Source organism: Vulpes vulpes, chromosome 12 (assembly GCF_048418805.1).
Source record: "Vulpes vulpes isolate BD-2025 chromosome 12, VulVul3, whole genome shotgun sequence".
Lineage (NCBI taxonomy): Eukaryota > Metazoa > Chordata > Mammalia > Carnivora > Canidae > Vulpes > Vulpes vulpes.
Window position 1 is genome coordinate 176859892 of NC_132791.1, and position 24369 is coordinate 176884260.

Genomic DNA, 24369 nt, shown 5'->3' on the forward strand with positions numbered 1-24369 from the left:
AAAGGTATGACTACTGATGTTGTCAGTAGGTCTTGTGATGTTAGCTCAAAGAAGATGTACACATTTGACTCTCTTATATATCCTAGCAAAACAAAGTCACTCCCAGTTTCCTGCATGGTATATGATATATTTTAGTTTCATAAAGAGACCAATGACCATGTTCCTTTCCCCTAATACCGCCTTCTTACTAACTAGCTATGTTCTATTTTCCTTATTTTTTTCTCTTGCATTTAACAATGACTGGAAACATGTGACCTGCCAAGACTTGAACTTGGCATGTGGGGTTTCTCCCACAGTCCATGATCGAGTCACCAGCAGGGAGAACATAGGCTGTATATTCCCTCCTTTCAGGGTGAGGAATGTTCTCCACCTCCTGGGAAAATCCAGGGTCCTGACTCAACAGGAGTCAAAAGGAAACTGATCTTAGAATCCTTCTAAGATACTGTGACTTCTTGCTCATCAGTGTTGGGATCTGTTTTTCTTTTTCTTAAAAGCATTCCCTGGGGCGGCCCCGGGTGGCTTAGTGGTTTAGTGCTGCCTTCCACCCAGGAGGTGATCCTGGAGACCCAGGATCGAGTCCCATGTCGGGCTCCCTACATGGAGCCTGCTTCTCCCTCTGCCTATGTCTCTGCCTCTCTCTCTCTCTCTCTCTCTCTCTCTGTCTCTCATGAATAAATAAATAAAAATCTAAATAAATAAATAAAATGTAAAAAAAATTTTTTTTCAAAAAAAAAGCATTCCCTGGGGTTTTAGGGCACAAAAGATGACTGACTCAGTATGGCTGACATTTATTACACCTTTACTCTGTGCCAGGTGATATCGTAAAGCACTTTACATAGAAGATACACCACAGCCCTATGAGTAACTATTCACTTGGTAGATGATCGAAAACCAAGGCAGATGTGTTTAAGTAGCCTAAAGTCACACAGAGCTGGAATATGAACATAGGCATGTGATTCCAAAGCCCTGTCTGAATCATGCTGCTCTTCTCCCTCCCTGCAAGCAGAGACCTGTCATAAGAGCATACAGAGGGCCACAGGATTTCCTATTCCTTGGTCCTTAGAGCAGTCAGAGATGTTAAATAGAAAAAGTGCGTTTGAATTCTGGTCTACTTAAGTATTCTCCACAGCAGGCAAGAAGTACCCTAGATATAAAAATGGATTCCATTAAGATAAATAGCTCGAATCTCGGGAGCCCTGTGCTAATCAGAAAAAAATGTGAATCGAAAGCTGACAGTTCTTATATGCTTCATGTTTCATTTTTTTCCACTTTCTCTAGGTTAAAAAGATCAAGTGGCATGAGCAGCCTTTTGGGGAAAATTGGAGCCAAGAAGCAGAAGATGAGCACCCTAGAGAAATCCAAATTGGACTGGGAGAGCTTCAAGGAGGAGGAGGGCATTGGTGAAGAACTAGCCATCCACAATCGAGGGAAGGAAGGGTAAGAAATAGTAGATTCTATTCCTCTGAAAATCCTAAACTCTGAAATAGTTTATTGTAGACAGGCCACCCAGGGTTTTTTTTCTTTTTTTTTTTTTAAGATTTTATTCGTTTATTTGACAGAGAGAGAGAGAGCGAGCCAGAGAACACAAGCAGGGTTAAGCAGCAGGCAGAGGGAGAGGTAGAGGGAGAAGCAGGCTCCCCACTGAGCAGGAAGCCTGATAGGAGACTCCATCCCAGGACTCTGGGATCATGACCTGAGCCAAAGGCAGATGCTTAACCACCTGAGCCACTAGGCCAAGGCCACCCAGTTTAAATAAGCGGGTACTTTTCATGGTGAAACAAAAAATGTGAGTACTTTGGTTTGTCGGTAAAGCTCTGTTCTGGGGAGCAGGTCCTCTCAGTGAGAACACTGGAGGTCACGAGGTTAGGTGGGGTGGTATGTGAGCAGCCCTGCTCTCAGGGCCAGACACGTCTGCCAGGCTGAGGTTTCCGAATGATAGCTTCTGTGAACTGTAAGTCACCTTGCTTCATCACATGGTCAGATCTGGCTCTGTCAGCCTTAGCCTGATCTGAATGATTTGGCCTTCTGTGAAGCCAGCCCAGAACAGAGCCAAGAGTGCCTAGATATTGTCATCTCGTGGATTTTTGTCTGTGTCACTATGACCCAAGCTGAGGCTTCAACCTGTATGACATGCCAGCCCTCAGCACCCAGACTATCACTTGCACCCCTCCTCTTCAATTTGGAATACAAAGAGGACGTCAATAGCCCCGTATTCAGGAATGCCAAGAAAGACAGTGTTTGGTGAGTACTTAGGAACCTCAGAAGGAGCTAAGAGGCAAAGTTGCTGTAGATCAGGGTCCATGGCTCAAGATCATCACTCTCTGCCCCTAATGGTGAATAGAAGTGTCTTGGGGCTTATCAGATAACTCTGGGTCCTCCCCGCCCCTGCCTCTCACCAGAAAGGGCTTTCCATGCTGCACACAGCATTTCTGAGGCTCAGCTCCTTTGCCTGTGAATTGGGATAATGGTACCACACTGGAGGTGAGTGTGAAGATCTCATAAAATAATGCATGTAACATATGTATAACATACATACATGTGTATAAAGTACATAAAGCCCTTTGCAGAGTGCCTGTCACATAAAAGCATAATTAAATGGTAGTCATTCAGGTTATTTATAAGCTAAGTTATAATAAAGACAGGTGAGGGGGTTATTTTGGGGGTCATACTTCTAAATTTGGCTTCAAGATCATTTGAATGAACCTACAAGCTGTTCAGTATGTTTTAAATGACTTTATGAGCTTGGTTAACTATCAGGCTCCTAAAATCACTCTGTCAAAGATAGAATGCCACAGGATAGAGGCTAAAGTGCCAATGTCTTCTGAGGAAGGCCCACGATAAAGCACAGGCAGGAGTCAGTGTTATGCAGAGAAGGCCTCTGACATTTGCCCCAAACATCCCTGTCTCTGACTCTATTCTGGTTACTCACAGGTCATTCCTCTTCTCCACATTTGCCTAGTGATCTAAGGCAGCAGAAGGCCTGCCAGTGTGCAACACTTTATTGGTCCTCTGAGTATTGATTATGTGGGTCGGACAGTGTTCCTTCTGCTCAAGTTAATCGAGGTCTTATAAAAGGAAGTGATGATGCTGTTGAAGATAAGACAGAGTTAATAAATGTAGACTGAAAGAGAAAACAAGATTAAAAGGACATCTGTCTGCCCAATGAGGACTTTTCAGGTGATAGAAAATCACGTAACTAGGTTAGGGAACCACTAATAGTGTGCAGCCTTTAGGTACTCTGCTTTCCCCTCCTTCTCTGAACCTCTTTGCCCCACCCAACGATTCCACCAATCTGATTGTGTTTCTCCAGTGTGGATCTGATGTCTTCTTTGCTCTGCCTCTGGCTCTTCTTACCTTCCCTCTCCAGTGCCTGCTCCCACCTCCACTCACATGCCTTTCCTAGCTCTTGCAGGCAGATTAAGGGGCCCAACCCCTTGTACAGGGAACAGGCTGTAGCTCTGCTTCTTACCTTGGCTAAGCCTGAGAATCATCTTGCAGGGGTGCTTTCAGAGTTGGGGTAACAAGGCCACTCCTGTACAGAGCTGCTGGATCAAGAGTCACAGATAGCTGTATTTTTAACTCACTCCTCAGGTGCTTTTGATGCATGCCAGGGTTGAGAATCACTAGACCATAGCATCACAATTCCAGAGATTAGAGCAAGACAACCAGCTTCTGGCTGAGCCTTTCCAACACATACATAACTAGAGAGCCAATTTCAAAACAGGAAATGTCAAGAAGGACAAGAAGATTTCTCCTGAGAAGTGTGCCCAGTGGCACGCTATGGAAGGAAAGAAGCATAGGAACCAAACCTATAAGGTCTTTGGGTAGAGGGCAGGCAGGTCAGGCCCCTAAACTCTCTCACAGGGATGCCAGTGGCAGCAAAGTCATCACCTGGGAGGGGGATACTCTGCAGGAGTATGTGGAGAACCCCAAGAGTTGTACCCCTGGAATAAAAGTGACCTTTGCTGAAACCAAGTGGTTTCAGAGCTACCTACCTGTGAGTACTGATTGACCTCTGCCATATATTTTTATAAGACTATGGCCTTTTCATAAGTACCAAATTTAAATTGATCTTTTATATAAGAATTCAAGTCATAACTGGTGGTAAAAATATTCCTATTACGCACACAGTCCTTTTTCTTTTTTTTTTTTTTTTACGCACACAGTCCTGATTAAAATAAGATTGTATTGAGATTAAAAGCTTAGGTCATGCTTTTTATGATTTGATAGTAACTCCAGTTCAATAAATGCTAACACATCTTTCCCCTTGTAAAGATTTGATAGAATTTGAAGCTAGATTGGTCAATATATGGTTATTATTGTCCAGTTATTTAAAAGGCAATTTTGCCATCTTCAAATATGCACATAAGGAGACAAGGTACCTAGAAACCACTGGCACAGGACCAGATAATTTCTAAAATCTGTATCTGATACTTCCATTGTCTACATTCTTTGCAGAAAATTTACTAGAACTCTCATTAGACATCAATAAACTAAGCACTCCAGTGAAGGGCCAGAGATTGACCCTTCATTGAATTAGAAAACAAAAAATGACTATATACTGATTAAAAGAGACATATAGAAACAGCAGGATTTGGGATAAGTGAAAATAAAAAAGAGACAGGATAAACCATGCAGCCACGAACCAGAAGAAAGGTGTAGTAGTCAATAGTCATACTGATATTAAACAAAACAGACTTTGAGACAAAAGTGTTACCAGAAATAGAAGTGATCGCCTCATAATGGTGGAAACACTCAATACATCTGGGAGATAAGACTGTTCACATCCAGATGTCCCCCTGACCTTAACTGAACAGCAGTCACTCCCTGCAATTCAGCAGTCCCGCCCCAGCTGTGTTCCCAGCAGAAATTCAGTTGTGTGTTCCCCAAAGACAGATGTGAGGATTTCAATGATAGTGCTTTTCATAATATGCCCAAACTGGAAACAACTCAAGTATCCATCAGTAATGCAGTAGGCAAAGTGTGAAGATCGAATTGGCTTTATGCAGTAGTTCCTGAATCAGGCATCCTCTCTACCAAGAGAAAGGAAGCTCTAGAGGACTACAGAAAGGGAATGATTTTTAAAAGGAGGACAAGGAAGTCATATATAGAAAAAAGGATTATTTCAGGTGAGGTCACCTCCATTTGTGTACAGAGGGTTTCAGTAGGTGGATTGCATCATCTTTCTTTGGAGGTTGAAGAAGGCCCATGTGACATATTGGTGCTGACCAGAAGATTCCTCACTGACCGGTTAAAGGTTACATTCCTAGAGGGTTGAAACCGCAGTGAAGTTAGTTATTAAGTCTGGGTTTAATAACCTGGGGCTTTAACCTAAATGACACCATTTTGGGCCTCAGGTTTTCTTTTTAACAGTTTACAGATTGGGTTACTCTTTAGCAACCAGAATGAACATGGCTAAATTCCAATAATAGAGTAACAGAGTTCATTGCAGTATGATCCCATTTATATAAAAGGTCAAAAACAGGCAAAAGCAGTGTGTCTATTGAGTCATTTTGTGAAAGAAGCAAGTCATGAAAGAATTCACAGTATAAGTCTATTTATATCAAGTTCAAAATTAGGCACAACTAGACCATAATGTCAAGGGCACAGAAACTTAAAAGGCAAGCAAGCTCACACCTGGCCGGACCGGCATTGGCCTAAGAGTTATGCAGGGGCCTCCTTTGAGCAGCCAGCATTCCGCTTCTTGATTTGGCAATGGCTACATGAGCACTTGCTTTATGACAGGTCATTTGTCTTGCCTGTTTTATACACTTTAATCTGTGTATGTTATATTTTACACAAAACTGAATTGAAACTGGGGCGCCTGGGTGTTGCATTCGGTTGGATGTCTGACTCTTGGTTTCAGCTCAGATCATGATCTCAGGGTCATGAGATTGAACCCCTTGTTGGGCTCTTTGCTCAGTGGGGAGTCTGCTAGAGATTCTCTCCCTCTTTCTCTGCCTCTCCACACCCCCACTCACTCATGGGCATGTGTAGGTGCTTGCTCTCTCATAAATAAATCTTAAAAAAAAAATTTGAAACTCTGTTTGTCCTGGCTCTACTACCAACCTGCCATGTGCTCTAGTCCATATCTTCATCTATAAGGTAGAAACTCTTCAGTGTACTATACTTCTCAAGTTTATCATGAGAAATAAGTAGGGGAGATGTCTGGTGCGCTTATAAATATAATGAGTCCTCTGCCCACTCTTCTTTCTCCCATCTGCCATTATTAACCTCACTGTAGGGGGCATTGCTGCAAATGGAAAGCTAGGTGCCTTACTCTTTTAAATTCCCTCCTGGTGTCTTCCTGCCAGCCCTTCCAGAATACTTTCTACAGAGGTGGCAGCTATAGTTTGGGGGCATCTCCTCCAATCTCCCTGGCTCATGTCTCTTCCTTCTCGGGGCTAAGCTCCAGGCAGCCATCCGTCCTCACATTCCCTGCAAACCCCACACTCCAGGAGAGCTCACTAGTTATGTGGCTGAGGTTCCCCACTATGATGACTCCCAGAAAATTTCTCCTTGCCCGACCCACTGTTGGACTGAACTCCAGACTCCTTGAATAACAGCTGTTGGGTTGACCTCTCCATTTGCATGTCCAAGACACACATCAAACCTAACATCCAAAACCGAACACTTGTATCCTTTCCAAAAAGATTCCTTCCTCAGTCAGAAAATGAGACCATCACCATGCAACTTTTAAAAGAAAAACCTAGGAGTCATTCTTGATTTCCTCTTTGAATTCACATTCTGAAAGTCCAGGAGACAGTTCATTCAGAAAGTACTTGAGTCCAGCCCCATAGCCACTGCTCCAGCACAAGCCACAGATCTGTTGTGCTCCCTCCTTCCCTTTGTCCCTTCCCTGCAGTCTCCCCCACAGTAACTAAAAGGATTTTCAAAATACAACTTTTCCTCTGTTCCCTACTGGAAGTCCCCCAGTGGTACTAAAAGTCAATGTTCAGTTCCTTATCCTGGCATTCTAGGCTCTTCCTGAGTTGGCTCTTGCCTACCTCATGTCCCCTTTTCCCCTTCTCATGACAGCCTCTGTAGGGTTTCTCCCAGTGCTCCTTCATGATGGCTTTTGTCACTTGGAGTTCGACTCAGATGCCACTCTAGCCACACCCCAGGAACTGTCAGCCCTATCACTTTGTTGGAGCGTGTCGTGTTCTGGTTGATATACAGTGGCCCTCCAATGGCAGGGCCAGGTTCACCCCCAAAAGAGGACGCAGCCCAGAGCAGGTGCTGAGCCATCTCACTGTCTACATGCCTGTCCCACTAGCCACTAGACAATCATGGCTTTGTTTTAGGACCTAGTAGGATTAGAATTAGCCCCCCAGAAAAGAAGGGCATGATATACCAGAATGATGTCTCTGTCCAGGCATCATTTCCAGGCAGCAGAGTTGCTTAAAATCCCAGTACCCAAGATGGTCCATCATCTCCACAGCAGAGTGGCTGCTCTTCCTCTGAGCCCCGGACTCCCGGGCTGGCTCAGCATTTCTGGAGCAGCCTCTAGCATTGCTTGCTCTAGCCCTGTAGCTGATCATCCAGGCACCCTGGCAGTGTGTGGGGCCAGCTGAGGTAGAGAGACCAAGGGGATGGCTTGGCTGCAGCTGGCATCAAATTGAAGGTCAAGGAACACAACAATTGGAAACCAGGTGTGTTGATGATATGGAGAGGCATGAAGGAACCCAGGGAAAGTCATTCTGCCTCCATGACCACCCAGGAGTTACTCAGAACCAGCACAGCCTGGTGAGATGGGAGGATAGCAGTGAAGAAGCTTCACTAAAATCACCATTCTTTTACTCTGGGCCTCAAGAGGTTTACAAGTTATATACTATTCCACAGGGATGAGGGGGATGCAGGCTTGTGCAACACTGGACAGGTTGCTTCTCTCAAGCAAAACACTGCCTGTCCTATTGCACCCATCACAGGGCTTTATCTTCAGACATCCTCCAATGCCTGCTGTTTCCCAGAGCTGGGAACCAAGCTGACCCATGCTGCCTGTCACATTTGTGCATGTGTATGTGCATGTGTATTTTTGCTCAGGGAACTGAATGCTGGCTCTCTCGGAACAGTCATAACACAGCTGGCAGTGCCCTCAGTTGGGTACCTGCCTCACATGTCCCTGCACCTCCATGTGCTCCTCCTTTCCCTAACCAGTGGGGAGGAGGCCTGGATCTCAAACAGTTGGTATCAGAAAAGTAATTTGGGTTGAAAGATCAAAAAGATACCAGAGCCTGTTTTATTTAACCTGGTTCTGAAAGGAAAAGCTATAAAATAAAATCCCTTAGGTTTTGATGCTATTAGCATGTTTTATTAATGAAAGTAAAGAGCAGCTTCCTCTTAAATGGGCCACCTAGAGCAGTAGTAGCAAGAAGGTATGATGCTCTCACCCTACCTACGCCCCCGCCTCGGCTTCCCAGTGGACTGGGCCCAGTCAGGCTGGGTCCCCAGGAGTGCTGGGCGCAGACCAGAAAAACACTATTTCACTTGTCTGCTGGTGGCTGTGTTCTGGGATTCTAACCAGCTTACTGTGCCTGAAAACTTCCTGAAGTTCAGTTTAAATAGGCCATCTACGTGGGACCCCATGGAGGAGGCAGCGTTCCCCAGAAACCCTTGCTCTTCTGGGGCATTTGGTCTCTTGGCCCCTGTTCCAGCTGTCCCAGGTTCTGAGGCTTTGTAGTGGTACAGTCACCTCTCAATGCTCAGTTGTTCTTTGTTTTATTATTACAAAGCACTTCTCAAAGGCTCACTGCATTGTCAGAGGGGCATTACAATCTTTATTCCTGTTTTACAGTGAAGAAAAATAAGGCAGAGAAATTAAATATCTTGCCCAAAGTCAAATAGTAAATATCAGACCCGCTCTCATCCTCAGCACCTTTCCTGTCTCTTGGGGAGAGGGGTGGTCCATATCCAATAGAAGTTTTGTTCCTGGCCAGCTCTTGGCTGGATCCTGTTAGCAGCTGCAGATGGCTGTAAATGGGGAAATGAAGTCGCCAGGCCTGCCTTGATGGCCTTTGTCTGGGTTGCCCTTGAGAATTCAGTTGCGTTCTGCACCTGTGCCCCTCTTGGCTGCCTGAACCCTTCCCTAAACCTGAGCTCTGCCTGCACCTGCCTGTGAAGTGCCCAGCCTGCCTTTACTCTTGAGAGTCTCAAAGTCAGCTGGACCCAGCACAGCTTCAGGGAACCTGCAAGGCCATCAGTCATGCTCAGTGAGCATCCTAATTTAAGTATCACTTCCTCTTTAAAGGAAAATTGAGAAGACCACAAATGCTCAAGCCCACACACTTCCTCTTCCTTCTCTGACAGCACTGGGTAACGGCTCTCTGGAGATATGCCCTAAATTCTCCTGTAGCCCGGGTGTGCACCCTTTTTTTTTCCTGCTGAGCATCAGGGGATAGTTAGGGCTGTCAAAATACTGATTCCCATCTCCGTCTTCACCCAGGGCTGTTCAGCTAAGCTGGGGTGGGCAGGCCGGGGGGTGGTGGGAATGATGGTTGAGCCATGGCAGAGTCCTTTGGTCAATTTTGGTTAGCATCCCCTCTGGAGAATTGAGGGCCCCTTGGTGATCGGTGGAAGGCCAGCTTGTCTTCTTCTTTATCAAAAGGGGGTCCACAGTGTCTGTGGCTTTCCTGTCTGCCAAGGAATCTGAAATCCAGATACAGCCGTATCTGGCCATAACACACATAGCCAGGCATCCTGTGTTTCACTCACTAAATCTGATGGTCTGATCTGGAGGGGTTATGTCAAACCGAGGAGCAGGCCCTACTGTTATTTCCAATCATTCTGGCCTCTGGTTGGTGGTGTAGAGTCAATAGCTTAGTTCCTGATCCCTGACCTAGTTGCTGATAATACCCATCAAGAGACCTGACTGCTCCCCTTTTAGATCTGTTGTCCTTCGGGACCCTGGCAGAAGCTGGCCTCTCAAAACGTTGGTGGCATTAGCTGCCATTTTCTTGAGCACCTGCTCTGCTAAAGCATTTTATGAACACTCTTTCATTCAGTCCACAAAGCAGCCCAGAATTCATTTTTCTTTCTTGTTAGATTAGGAAACAAGATTGACAAAATTAGGTGGTTTACCAGAGTCACACAGCTAGCAAGTGACAGTCAGGGTTTGAACTCAGAGCCACCTGGGCCTCTGCAGGAAGGTATGGGAATGGGCTGCAGCAGGGTGCCACAGCAGGGCATGCAGTGCCCCAGCTCTGCAAGGGAACACAGACTCCTGAACCTGGTAATGTTCTTGTCCTAAACATAATGACTTTGTGATGACAGATGCACATTTTATACAGTGCAACAAAAGAAAAATTAGTACAGAGATTCAATTATGTCTCCTATTTTCAATGACAGTTTTGCTCTCTCGGTAGATTAATTAGCAGCAGAGATCCCCTCCTCCAGGCGAGACACGACCCACTTTATGGCGTCAAGGTGCATTAAAATGCAGCTGTGTCTCATTAAGCCGCCAGCCACTCCTCCTTCCCTGCCCACTTCTGCCCTGCGCTTCCTTCCCATCCCGCCCTGCCCAATGAGGACCTGGGGGAGCCATGTCTGTGAAACTTGACCCCCGTTAGGGCACAGAGCCCCGACCTTGTGAGGGGCCCTGGATGTGGACTATGGGTGGCTGCTGTTGCTCTCATTCCCTTAGAGAGACCTCAGGGAGGCATTTTGGACCGGAGTGGGCAGAGGACACCCGAGAACGGCAGGGGAAGGAAGAGGAGGGCACTGAAGACAGTGGAACCCCTTGAAAGGGAGTGCTCTATGTGCCCACTTGAAGCTTCCCTGCAGCCCCAGGAAGTAGTTTCTACAAAGACCCTGTTTCTCCCGTTTTCAGATGCACCTTTTTCCCACAGTTGGATGTATAGTACATATGCAGGACGCATAGCTTTCCCTGGCCCCCCAACTCCACACACTACTAAGACCGGGAAATACGGCATCGCTATTTTGCTGTTGAGAAAAATGAGGCTCGGAGATGTTCAGTCCTTGGCCAGTGCAGCCTAGCTAATGTGAAACAGAGCTAGCTACCCACTGAACCCATGCCTGACTAAGCCTATGTGCTTCTGTCCCTAAAACCTTGTTACAGAACAGCAGTGTTTGAACCCAGGATAGGTTGTTGCTTTCTCCTTTTCGTTTTACTTTCAGTGACATCTGAACCAGAAGCATCATTGTTTAGACCAAATATGAGTGGTTTGGATATTACTGAGTGAGTCGTGGGTGGTCACTGTGGTCAGCAACTGTGGTCATCTACTTGTATTCGCTGTAAGCTAGTGATCCTGCCGGTGGACAGTTCACACCTCCGTGGGTGGGGGGCGCTGTGCTCCTGCAGGAGTCTGCTGACAAACCTTTTGTATTTTCTTCTAGGTACATTGAAAGGAAGGCTTTTCTAGACCGAGTGGACCACAGGCAGTTTGAAATCGAGCGAGACCTCAGGCTGAGCAAAATGAAACCCTGATGTTATGGGGGGGGAATCAACAACAGCTTAATCCTGTTTACAATGTGAGCTTCTGGTGCATCTGTGAAATGTCTCCAGTGTTTCTCATCAGCTGTTCCCACCAAGGTCTCTTTTTCTACGTTGGATTTCTGTCTTTGTATCTTGATCTATCTCACGTGTTTCATTCATTTTACTTTTAAAAGTTTGTCCTTAAAAAAAATAAAAATAAAAGTTGGTCCTGCGAGATGAGAGGCTGGTGAAGATGAGGGCACCACTGGCCTTCCCTTTATTCTCCAAAGGCCACCAGCCAGGCCTGCCTGGGCTGGCCCTGGGGTGGAGAGCTGAGCAGCCCGAGGGTGCGTTTCTGGGCTCTTTCTGAAGTCGGCCTTGCCCCAGAGACCCAGGGAGAACTGCTCACTAATGTGGGTAGAATGCCAAGTCCTTGGCAGTTTTGTTCTTGTTCCGCTGCTACTTCTCTCCTAATCTCTTCCTCTCTCCTAAATGGGATTCTTATTCACTGGTGTAAGGTCAGGCTGAAAATAAGCATGCATTATTGCTGAATTAGGGATGTTTTCCCCCCTTTGGCCTTTTTCCTCTTCCCAGAGTTCAAGTCAGTTTAAGATGTGCTCCCACCTCAGTAATTCTTTTTGTTTGTCAAAGACTCTGAAAGACTCTTTTTTATACTCAGTAGGAAAATTTAAATTCCAAACTTCGTAGTAATAAAGCAGTAAAACCCCACAATTTGCTTTTGGGGTGTGTGTGTGTCTGGGTGTCCTGAGCAATATGGACAGGTTAAGGGGAAGGTAGAGTTCCAAAGACTGGAAGCCAGTGCCTGTCTGGACGTGTAGCCAGTGTGACCTTGACCACAGCTTGGCTTTCTGAGGCTTTGTTTCCTGGTGTGTAAATGGTACAAGTAACACCAGTACCTTATATGGTTGAGACAAGCTAATGATATACCTGGAGTCCCCCATCCAGTCCTTGAATTCATGGGAAGAAGATCATGGCAACCAAGACCTGATCCTCGATACTACATGGTTATGGGGTCATGGACCTGATTACTCAGAAAGGTAGTTTACTGGCTATGTTTGAACACATTGTCTGTTCACATCCACTCTGATAAAGGATTTTAAAAGTGGTAATAGAAGCCCTTTGAGGGCTTACAGATGGCCTGTAAGGCCTCAGTACAGTCCTGCACAGTGATACAGGAGTAACAGGAAAGCCCTCTAAGGTAAGACAAGACAGCGCTCCACTTAGGGCAAGTGCATCCAGACCCTCAGGAGCCACAGCTGAGACTGAGATGATGCCAGTCCTGCCACATGTCAGCCTCTGGGCATCACCCTCTGTTTACCACCTCTTCCCTTCTGAGTCCTGAGGGCCTCTAGCGCTGGCTCTCTCACACAGTTCTTCATACTACGGCAGCCATATATGAGCCGGCTCCTCGTCTGGTTTGAGAAACGATCTGGAATCCCACAGAATAAGTGGTGCTGAGCCCATCATAAGTTAGGGGTTTTCTTCTTTAGCAAATCTTCATGCCTTTGAAGCCTACAAGATCAGGACAGCAGCTGCAAGAGCATGCTGGGTTCTTCACACAGGTGGGTTTGCTCCAAGGTATGTGGAGAGAAATTGGAAAAATCAGTGAGCACTGCAGCGTGTGCATTTGCACTTCAGTTTCTGTTCCCAGCCCTCAACACAGGCTTCTCTCCTGTGCCCTGCATTGGATTAAATTTACAGCTGTGCAAAGGTTAGTTCCTTTCTGCTGCTTTTGAGTTAGTGGATCTTTTCCCAGCAGGTTCACTGTACACATCTGATCTCCACTCAGTGACTTTTTACACATCCATGCATCTCTTACAGAAAGCCCTTCGGGAAGCAGCCTAGTGGCCAGTCTGCCAAAACTAGGACTGGGCCCCCGTCCTGAGTGGCTGCCACCAGCCACCAGACTTCAGAAAGTGCTAGGCTCATCAGAGTCTCTCCCTCTCCTCCCCTATAGACTAGGCAGGCTGCTGCAAGCAGAAGCAGTTGGGTTCTTTTATATCAAAAGAGCAAAACACCAAAAAGGAAGTTGAGAGAACCCCACTCTTTACTATCCAAGCCACATGCAAGCTATCCTGACACCCTCACCGTGTGCCTTGCACCAAGTGGAACATAAACTCCACACAGCCAGTAAAATAAAAAGCCCTTCAAGTCTAGCCCCTTTTGGCAGAATCTGGCAGCTTGTCAAGGAGTGTGTAGCTGTTTACACCATTCCTGTTACAGAAGCCCTTCCTCCCAACTTTGTGCACCCTTACTTCAGTGTTCCCAGACTTGCACAGTTCAAATAATTTCATTTGCCTTTCAGCTGCCTCCATAGAACCTCTTTAAAAGCCACCTGCATTGGGGCGTTTGGCTGACTCAGTTAGTACATGTGACTCTTGATCTCAGGTTCTAAGATCGAGCTCCAGGTTGAATGTAGAGATTACTTTAAAATATTTAAGGGGCGTCTGGGTGGCTCAGTCAGTTGAGTGCCTTCTGCCTGGGTCATGATCCCAGGGTCCTGGGATTGAGCCCCACATCAGGCTCCCTGCTCAGCGGGCAGCCTGCTTTTTCCCTCTCTTTGTCCCTGTGTGTTCTCTCTCTCTCTCTCTCTCTCTCAAAATAATAAAATCTTTAAAAAATAAATTTTTAAGTGACTTATATTAAACTAAGTTCATAATATTGATGAAGCCACTTCTTCTGGCTAATACCTATGCACGTGTGTATCTATGTGCACACATGTATCATCCTACAGTGAGACTTAAAAGCAGCTTCAAAGCTGGCTCTTACATACATCTCATTGGCCTTTGCTGGATCATCTGCCTGCCCCCAGCTGGAGGGGAGGCTGAAAAAACTTGCCGTGGGAGATGGGGAGTGGAATTAGGAATAGGTGATAGGGGGACGCCTGGGTGGCTCAGTGGTTGAGCGTCAGCCTTTGGCTCAAGGTGTGATCCTGGAGTCCGAGGATTGGATCCTGCATGGACTCCTTGTGGGGAGCCTGCTTCTCCCTCTGCCTATGTCTCTGCCTTTCTCTCTGTGTCTCTCATGAATAAATAAAATCTTTAAAAAAAAAAAAAAAAGTGGGTAATAGGTCAGCCAAACAGTGGTACCTGAACACTCAATTCTTTGTCATAAATCTACAGACTTGTCTCCATTTGGTCCTTTAAATTGTCACCAAGGAGTGGGAGGAGAGATGGGCCATGTATTGATAATTGTTGAATCTACCTGAGGAATCCAGCAAGTCCTTCACACTATTATCTCTACTTCTATTTGGATTTGTTATTGATCGTGAATTGTTCTTTTTTTAATCATGCCAGAGAGACAGAATGGAGCTGTTTAAAGGAAAGGACTAAGAAGTGTGTCAGCTGTTCTAGGACAGAACGGGCAGCCTCCCAGAGACCCACTCCCACTCTGCAGGTCTGACAGTGGCCAGGAATGTAGTGGCAGGGAACCTCTGGTCTACGAGGAGGTGCTCCCCGCCTCCCCAGATCCTGTGCTTGTTGTAACAACTTGGAACCAGTCTTTGCAAGTTGCGTTTTGTCTCATCTTGTGGACCTCCTCACCCCCTGTGTTCTCTTACTGTTGTGGCTCAGTTCCCAGGGACAGGAACCAGCCAGCAAGACTGGTGCCAGGGCAGGCACATGAATGACTGCTAAGTGTAAACCAGGCCGCAGGATACGGGAGTCTTCCTAGCCCTGCCTGATGATGAACAGGGTGCTGGGTGCTGTGGCTGCTGGGTGGGGTGGGCCTCGGGTCTCCTGAGACCACCCTTGGGCCTTCTTGGGTGGTGGGCTGTGCTCCTGCCTGACCCTGTCTGTCAGGGCTGGGAGGACCTTCCTTCCCAGCCAGTGTTGCCACCTGTCCCCCCTCTACCTACCTCACTCTCAGTGACCTGAGAGCTGCCTCAGTGAATGCCCGGCCTTTCCTGGTGGGCCCACTGAGACCAGGCTGGGTGGTGGGGCTTGCAGAGGTGTGACCACGTTTAGCCGAGAGTCCCCTTTTCCATTGGTCCTATTTGAACCATGGCAGACACCATCTAGCCCAGTTTTTAAGAACAAGTGGATAGTATTTTAACTGGCTCTTCACATCTACATTTAGTGAAAACTATTGTTCCCAACTCCTAAGGGAAATGATTTTCTTTTCTTTTCTTTTCTTCTTTTCTTTTCTTTTCTTTTCTTTTCTTTTCTTTTCTTTCTTTTCTTTTCTTTTCTTTTCTTTCTTTTCTTTTCTTTTCTTTTTGTTGTTGTTGTTGTTGTTGTTGTTGTTGTTGCTGTTGTTGATTTCCCTTTATCCGGGAGTCAGGAGTGGGCAAGTGGAGTGGCTGAGTCAGTGCTGAGAGGCAGTTGGGCTGGGGCACCATGCACTTTGCCTCCAGGCCCTTGGGCCAGGTCTATTGTGTGAATGATGAGTACGGCCCAAGCGCAAAGTGCAGAGAGTCCCCAAAAGTTGTTTCCTGCCCCCATCCTCCGTGCCATGAGTCTTTGTCTTCTCCTTGTCCCACATGGGTGTGTCAGATTTCCAGGGCATTGGATGTCTTCTCATTGCTGAAAAAACTGCCCCCAAATAGTGTAAGGTCAAAGAATAATGAGCTTCCTTCTGCGATTCTGCTCACCCATTTGCTGAGGAACTCGGTGCTCTAATTAGGAGCTCAGCGATGGTCTCCAGGGAAGAAGGGAGGAGGGTGGTGAGAAGAACTCAAGGGAGCTGTAGCCGCGGGAGCTGCCGGGAGGCCCTGGGATGGGAGCCCTGGCAGGCAAGTGGTGCAGTGGTCCCACTTCCTCGTGTGCCATCTGTCAGATGCCCCTCATGTTTCAGCTGAGGAAACTTGCCTGAGGTCAGACTGTGAAACCACCAGTGATCACACCTCCACCTTGTGCCTGGAGGGTCGGGTGGGGGCGGGGAAGGCAAAAGTGGACCGCCTTTCCCCCTCTGGATCCCAGCGCAGTGCTGAGTGCAGGGGGACGGGTGAACCCGAGATGAGGAGAAGCTTGCTGTTGGAGAATGACAGCTGGCACTCGCAGGGCCCAGAGCTTGTGGCAGAAGTCCACCCCAGCTGTGGGCACAGCTCTTCCCAGTCCTGCCACTGCTCTGGGGCAGCGGCCCAACCACTCTGCAATGGCAGGAGCGCCTCACCCAGGCCCCCGGGCCTTGTTCACACAGTCTCTGGTGAAGCGTCACTGAGGCATAAGCTGTGCTCTAGAACCAGGTTTCTGTGCTAAGCAAGGTACACGGTGTTGCCCTCCTTTGGGACGCGGCCAGTTCCAGGGAGTGCGGGGAGGAGGGGGCGGTGTCCAGTTGCCGGCTCCTTGGAGAGTTAAGATACCTAAGTGCCTCTCACGCTGTACCTCCTTCGCTAGGGGTGTTTGCAGTTCCTCCCCTGGACTTTTCTGTAAAGCCTTTTCTTTTTTTCGTGCCCTCCTAAGGCAGCTTAGATCCCAGAATACTATCAGATTCGATCTTGGTGCACAGGCAAGTCGACCACCCCGAGGAAGGTGGAATGTGTGAGTCCAGAAGATTCTGACCTGCTTCCCTGCAGCCGGGAATGGCCCAAACCACAGAGACCGTCTTTCAGGGTCTCCTCTCCATGGTCTGCCAGCCAGCTTTCATTGTGTTGTCACCTCAGCTGATGGGGTAGACTGTGACCTATGCTTGAGTACAAGGTGGTAGGGAGGGCGTGCGGAGAAATTAACATTGCGTAAGAACACCATCCTAGTGTGACACACGGGTTGTCCTGCCTCTTCTCTCCAATCTTAACTGTGCTGTGATCCGGATGGAGTCCTTCTGCGTCCCGGATACCTTGTTCAGAAGGTTGCTGAGAATGGAGAATACCGCTCAGCCTACCTCAGGGTGTTTCGTTAACTGAAGTACACTATCCATGTGTTAGGTTACTATAATTAAATTGCTTGCCTGGCCCCCAGCTCCCCAAGACAGGCTTATGTGAATATAAATTAGCACTTTGAGGATGTGTAATCTGGAACTGTCCTCAGCCCATGACGCAGCAACTTTACTCCTGGCTTGACATCCTGGAGAAGCCGTGCAAGGAGACAGGCTTATTGGCGATCGTAAAAACCTGGAATCTACCCAGTACCCATCAGGAGAAAGGATCGATTGTGAAATAGTCACACAGCACAGGACAGCACAGCAGTTAGCCGAATGAGGAGGGCTGCATGCATCAGCACAGATGAGCCTCATAAGCAATAATGATGCAAAAAGCAAGCAGCAAGTCCTAACATAGGATCCCAGTTACACAAGTTCAAAAACATGAACCTGAAGGTGATGGTTGCCCAACACTGCAGATAGACTGAATTTTACACTTTAAAATGGTTGGTTTGGGGGATGCCTGGGTGGCTCAGCAGTTGAGCATCTGCCTTCAGCTCAGGGCGTGATCCCGGAGTCCCGGGATCGAGTCCCACATCGGGCTCCCTGCATGGAGCCTGCTTTTCCTTCCTCCGCCTGTCTCTGCCTCTCTATCTCTCATGAATAAATAAAAATCTTTTAAAAAATAAACTAAAATGGTTGGTTTTATGTTATGTGAATCTTAACTGAATATAGAAGGAGTAGAAGGAGTATATCATTATATATGTAAATATAATTATGTATAATGAATGGGTGATAGACAGTAAACTCAGCATAGTGGTTACCTCTCATGGGTTAGGTCATGGGTCAGAGAAAGAAAAGGAGCTTCATTTACAGATGTGGTTTTATATCTTAAATTGGGAGCTGACACATTTTTTTTTTTACACACATTTCTTATATTATTCATTATGCCTTTATTTTCTGAAGTATTTCAAGACAAAAAAAAAAAAAAAAGACAAGCTCACATTTTTTTAGAAAGATTTTATTTATTTGACAGAGCCAGAGAGCACAAGCAGGAGGAATAGCAGAGAAGCAGGGAACCGAGCAGAGGGCTCAATCCCAGGACCCCCGGATCATGACCCGAGCCAAAGGCAGGTGCTTCACTGACTGAGCCACCCAGGTGTCCCACAAGCTCACATTTAAACTTGCATCACCCCTGTCCGTCTCACAAAGAGATGTCCAAGGGATGGGCAGCACAGGGATGCAGGGGTTGCCATGGTGATGAGCTTGCTGGCCATCAAGGAACTTTCACTGCATCCCTAGCAGTGAACTTTCACTGCTGGGCTAGCAGGCATTCCAGAATGATCTTCCCAAATGGCTCCTCATTTCCCCAGGAGATGAGGGACTCACTCAGGCGAACTACCAGGTGCCCCCCCCCCCCATGTCCCTTTCTCTGTAGAGCATGTTGGGTGGCTGGGAAACTAAAGGGTCTGTGCTAGGCCATGTGCCCCCTCCCAGCACAGCCAGTGGTTCCAGGACTGCTGAGTCAGCCTTCCCCTTGCCCACATGGCCTTGACAGATGCGCAGACAGGACACAGACCATATGTTAGAAAGATGCTTCAGTGGGCCTCGACTTGTTAGATGCAAATAAATGGTCCCTGACCCAGATAAACAAGGTTAAAATGTGAAAATACCAAAATGAATTATAATGTGTGTTGTTTTTTTGTTTTTTGTTGGTTTTTTTTTTTACATATTTTATTTATTTATTCATGAGAGACACAGAGAGAGAAAGACAGGCAGAGACACAGGCAGAGGGAGAAGCAGGCTCCATGCAGGGAGCCTGATGTGGGACTCGATCCCGGGACTCCAGGATCACGCCCCGGGCCGAAGGCAGGCACTAAACCACTGAGCCACCCAGGGATCCCCAATGTGTGGGTTTTCTAGTTATGGAGCTGCCCATCTTCAAACTCTGCCCAGCATCCTCAGCTGTCCTCAGGGCCCTTGGGCCGCAGGGGTGGGTGCCTTTTCAGAGGGAGGGGTGGCCAGAATCCTCAGCGTGTGGAGGGTTGCTGCCCAGCTGCTCTGCTCTCTTTGGCCTTCCCTTTTCTACCCTAACATTGCTGCATTATTTCTAAGTCTGAGGCTCTTTGGGGCCCAGAGAATGGCTTCTAGGGCAGGGACAACCCTCTGTCCCAGCCACCTCATGGAGATTTCCTTTTCCTTTGCCTTTACTTGTCTCAAGCTGGACCCCACAGTTCTGTTACCAGTCTGCCCTTGAGCTCCATCATGGGACCTTTGAATTTGAGGTTAAGGTCCCATCCCCACTCATCTACCCCCAGCCTTCCTGCACCAACAGTGCAACCTGTGTGTGCCTGTGAGACTGCTGCGGACAGCTGGAGCTGGAGATGATGAGAAGCGTCATTTTGCGGAAGCCTCTTGTCTTTGCAATGCAAGTGTTTTCCACAAAACTGCAAATAGCTCACATGGTATAATAAAAAAAATTAACTAATTAAAAAATAAATAAATATTTGTTTTTTGTGCAGTTCTGGGTTCCTAAAGCCCTTGGGATTTGTATGCTAATGAGAAGATTCCTCAGGGAGCCCTAGATAGTTTCAGGATGGGGCCTGGTCACCAGCAACACCACTCCTGTAAGTAGAGGTTTTAAACTTCCACTCTGGGGCACCTGGGTGGCTCAGTTGGTAAAGCATCTGCCTTTGGCTCAGGTCAGGATCCCAGGGTCCTTGAATGGAGGACTCCCTGCTCTGCGGGGAGCCTGCTTCTCCCTCTCCCTGCCTTTCCCTGGCTATGTGCATGCTCTCTCTGATAAATAAATAAATAAAATATTTTTTAAAAAGTAAGCTTTCAGTCCTATCCCTGGGGTGGGAGGAGAGGCCAGAGATGGAATCCAGTCAGACCAATGATTTAATCAATCCGGCCTATGTGAGGAGATCTTGTTAAAAACCTCTCAACAGTCAAGTTTGGGGAGCTTCTGAGTTGGGGAGCACATCCACATGCCAGGAGGGTGGCACACCCAAATTCCACAGGCCACAGGTATAGAGGCTCTTGCATGGAAGTCTTCTGGACCATCTTCGTCTGGCTATTCATTTGTATCCTTTACAACGAACAGTAATAATACATAGTGCACTTTCCTGAGTCCGTGAGTTCTAGCAAACCATCAAAGCTTTTGGGGGTGGTTGTGGACTGAGCAGAAGCCTGGGTAGTCCGAGCACCCCATCTGCGGCTGGTGTCTGAAGTGGAGGCAGCCTAGTGTGAAGGAACCTTTCATCGGCGGAGGGTCTGAGCTGACTCTGGGTACTTTGTGACAGAATTGAATTGTTGGACATCCAGGTTAGAGAATTTATCAGACCCCACTTTTGTCTATTCCCTTAACACCAAACATCCACCGCAGGTGACCGAGAGGCAGCATGGTCCAGTGAGACACCCATATTGCAGAGTGACTCGCTTGGGTACATGGCTTGGCCCCTGGCCTCCCCTGCCCCCATTTCTGTATCTGTAAAGTGAAGGGGAAGGGTTAAATCATCCCAAGGGTTCAGGAGTGGGGGCAGGGAGTGAACACTGGGAACCTACATTTCTAACAAGCAGCCAGGTGATGCTTATGCACTCTGAAGTTTGAGAACCCTGCTTATTAAAAGTTTAAAAAGCCTCCAGCTATGTATTTAGGACAATTCCACCTTCTTTTACTCTTTGCCACTTCAAATAATTCAAACTCCTAAATTCCTGACTCATCAACAAACCAGCAAATCAGCGCCAGTAATGAGGGTGCCAGGCGTTCCTTCCCTACTGTCTACGGAGACCCACCCCTAGGAACTTTCTCTGACTTCCAGAAGCCTTTGCAGGCACAGTCAAAAGCTTAGCAGGAAGCCCCTGAAAGTTAGCAGTAACTTGGAAAAGCAGCTGAAGGCCCCCAGGGAAGCAAGCAAGAAATTCAAACGACAAAATCCACCCAAGTCCCAGCAAACACAGCTGAGGCGGCAACCCTTCGCTGCCAGGCTGGCAACAGATGGCAGCCCCACGTGCACGCACACGCATGCTCACATCCGCTAGGCCAAGTCTGTAGTGTGTCAGCGAGGTTGCCCTGTAGCTTGGAGGAGCCCCAAGCCACCAGAGGTGCAATGCACCCACCCAAACAAGCCGGGCCCAGGCCCTCCTGCCTGTGAGCTCCGTGCCTCTCACTTCTCCCTCCCTCTGATTATAGGAGACTGTTGGTTGTTGGGCAATTTGGAAGCAGAGAAATCAAACAGAATTTAAAGCTCTCATCATCTTACAAACAGAGAAAACTGCTAAATTTGGGGATACTTTCAGACGCTTTCCCATGTTTTTACATAACTTTTTTCTTAAGATTTTATTTATTCATGAGACAGAGAGAGAGAGAGAGGCAGACACAGGCAGAAGGAGAAGTAGGCTCCATGCAGGGAGCCCGACGTGGGACTCGATCCTGAGACTCCAGGATCATGCCCTGAGCCGAAGGCGATGTGAAATCCCTCAGCCACCTGGGCTGCCCTTACGCAACTTTTCCTAAAGCAGTTGGAATTATATGGTACCTGTGCAGCTCAAAACAGAAGCTACTGACCACGCGTGGCTATTTAAAAAAATGTTTTTTATTTTTATTTTTTTTTTTTTTAAACTTATTTTTTATTTATTTATGATAGACATAGAGAGAGAGAGAGGCAGAGACACAGGCAGAGGAGAGGGAGAAGTAGGCTCCATGCCAGGAGCTCGACGTGGGACTTGATCCCGGGACTCCAGGATCGCGCCCTGGGCCAAAGGCAGGCGCGAAACCGCTGAGCCACCCAGGGATCCCCTAAAAAAATGTTTTTTAAATCGACTCCATGCTCAAAGTGGGTCTTGAGCTCACAACCCCAAGATCAAGAATTGCATGCTCTACCCACTGAGCCAGTCAGGTGGCCATAAACTTAAGTTTTAAAATCACTAGAATTGGGACACCTGGGTGGCCCAGTGGTTGAGCATCTGACTTTGGCTCAGGTCGTGATCCCTGGGTCCTGGGATCGAGTCCCTCATGGGGCTTCCTGAAGGGAGCCTGCTTCTCCCTCTGTCTATGTGTGTGTGTGTGTCTCTCATTAATAAATAAAATATTTTTTAAAACTTTTTTTTTTAAACTTTTTTTAAATGAAATAAATACGTTAGAATTCAGAATCCAAAAAAAAAAAAAAAAAAAAAAAGAATAAAAAATAAAAAGAACTTGAATTTCAGTTTCTTAGTCACACTAACCAAAGATCTCAAGTGCTCGGTAGTCACATGTGATTAGTGGTACAATATTAGAATGGGCAGGCACCCAATGTTTCTATCACCATAGAATTTTATTGGACTGCACTGATGTATGCAGTTGTATTTTTTTTTAATTTTTTTTATTTATTTATGATAGTCACACAGAGAGAGAGAGAGAGAGGCAGAGACACAGGCAGAGGGAGAAGCAGGCTCCATGCACCGGGAGCCCGACGTGGGATTCGATCCCGGGTCTCCAGGATCGCACCCCAGGCCAAAGGCAGGCGCTAAACCGCTGTGCCACCCAGGGATCCCCTGGTGTATGCAGTTTTATATTTGCCTTTGTTTACTCTGTAGTACATGCCAGGAGCATTTCCCCATTGATTCAAATATCCTTTTTTTTTTTTTTAAGATTTTATTTATTTATTTATTTATTTATTTATTTATTTATTTGAGAGAGAGAGAGTGTAAGCAGGGGGAGGAGCAAAGGGAGAGGGACAAGCAGACTCTCTGAGCAGGGAGCCCAACTCGGGGTTCGATCCCAGGACCCCAAGATTATGATCTCAGCTGAAATCAAGAGTCAGACACTCAACCAACTGAACCACCAAGGCGCCCCTCAAACATCCTATGAGGAAACAGTTTTAACAGCTGTATAACATGCCATCACATAGTTGTACCATAATTTATTATACTGGTCTTCCACTGCTGGTCACTGAGGTTACCCACTTTCTGTTGTTATAAGTAATGCCGTGATGAACCACCTTGTCCTTAGTTCTTGATCAGCATCCTGGTTATTTCTAGATTACTTTCTACAAGTGGAGTTGTCCTGTCAGGGAAAGCACACGTTTTCAAGGCCTTGAAATATAATGCCCAGTTAACCTCCCAGAAAGGTCTCCCTCTCTCCAGCCAAGTGGTTGCGTGAACCCTCTGAGGAGACAAGATTCAGCAAAGCAGCCCTACTTGCCTGTCTCTGAGCATGGCGCCCAGTGCTTCAGGTGGGATGTGTCCGGAACTAGGAGGAGAATGGCCGTCCATGGAGAAGACTGGACTAGGTCGTGCTTATGTGCTGAACTTTCTTTGGTACCAGCCCAGCCCAGCCCAGCTCTGTCTCTAGAAGCGGCATTTGAACAAGGCAGACATGGTGGTTGATTTTATGTGTCAACTTGATGCGCTAAGGGTTGCCAGGATAGCTGGTATACCATGTCTATAAGAGTTTTTTCTGGAAGAGATTAGCATTGGAATAGGTAGACTGAGTAAAGATCCTTGTTACCAGTGGGCGGACATCATCCAATCCATTAAAGGTCTGGTTAGAACAAAAGGTGAAGGAAGGTGAATTTGCTCTCTCCTTGAGCCCAGACATCCTTCTAGATTGATCAGCACTCCTGGTTCTGGGAGCCTCTGGACTTGGACTGAGACATGCACCATCAGCTCCTCCCCAGGTCTCCAGCCCACGGACAGCCTGTCATGGGACTTGGCAGCCTCCCTGTCTCCTGTTGCTTCGGCTTCTCTGTAGAACCCGACGAATGCAGCAGCATATGCCTCAGGACCGGATTCATCACAGACCTAGTTTTGTGGCACGCTCATCTGTGACTCGCTCTAAACATTTTCTGAACCTGGCTAGCCTTACCTCTCGGGGCAGAAGAGTTTTGTCCTTTAAGAGGTGCCTGGCTGGCTCAGTTGTAGAATAGGCCTCTCCAGATCTCAGAGTCATTAGTTCAAGCCCCATGTTGGGTGTAGAGCTTGCTTTTAAAAAAATTTTTTTAATTAAAAAAAAAGAAAGAGGTAGGGCTTCACTACACTTCTTTCACACTTTCCCACCAGTTCTGAGGTTTGGTGAACAAGTCCGAATTTACCTTAAACTATTATACCCAGCTGCAAGGCCTCCAATCTTACTCCCT

General features: G+C 47.1%; 1 protein-coding gene across 5 annotated transcripts in view; it reads left to right on the forward strand.

The window, feature by feature from the left end:
• The window catches only part of CFDP1 (craniofacial development protein 1), a 137477-nt gene extending 117857 nt beyond the window's left edge, over positions 1 to 19620 (forward strand). For 2 of the 5 annotated variants that reach the window (XM_025993061.2, XM_025993060.2), the window contains 2 exons: positions 1279 to 1437; positions 11353 to 12160. In XM_025993061.2, coding sequence (XP_025848846.1) covers positions 1279 to 1437; positions 11353 to 11443 — 250 coding nt within the window. In that variant the 3' untranslated portion in view covers positions 11444 to 12160. Of the gene's footprint in view, positions 1 to 1278; positions 1438 to 11352; positions 12161 to 19469 lie in introns of those variants that run through there. The other 3 variants (XM_072731511.1, XM_072731514.1, XM_072731512.1) reach the window with 2 other exon arrangements.
• Positions 19621 to 24369: the final 4749 nt, after the last annotated feature.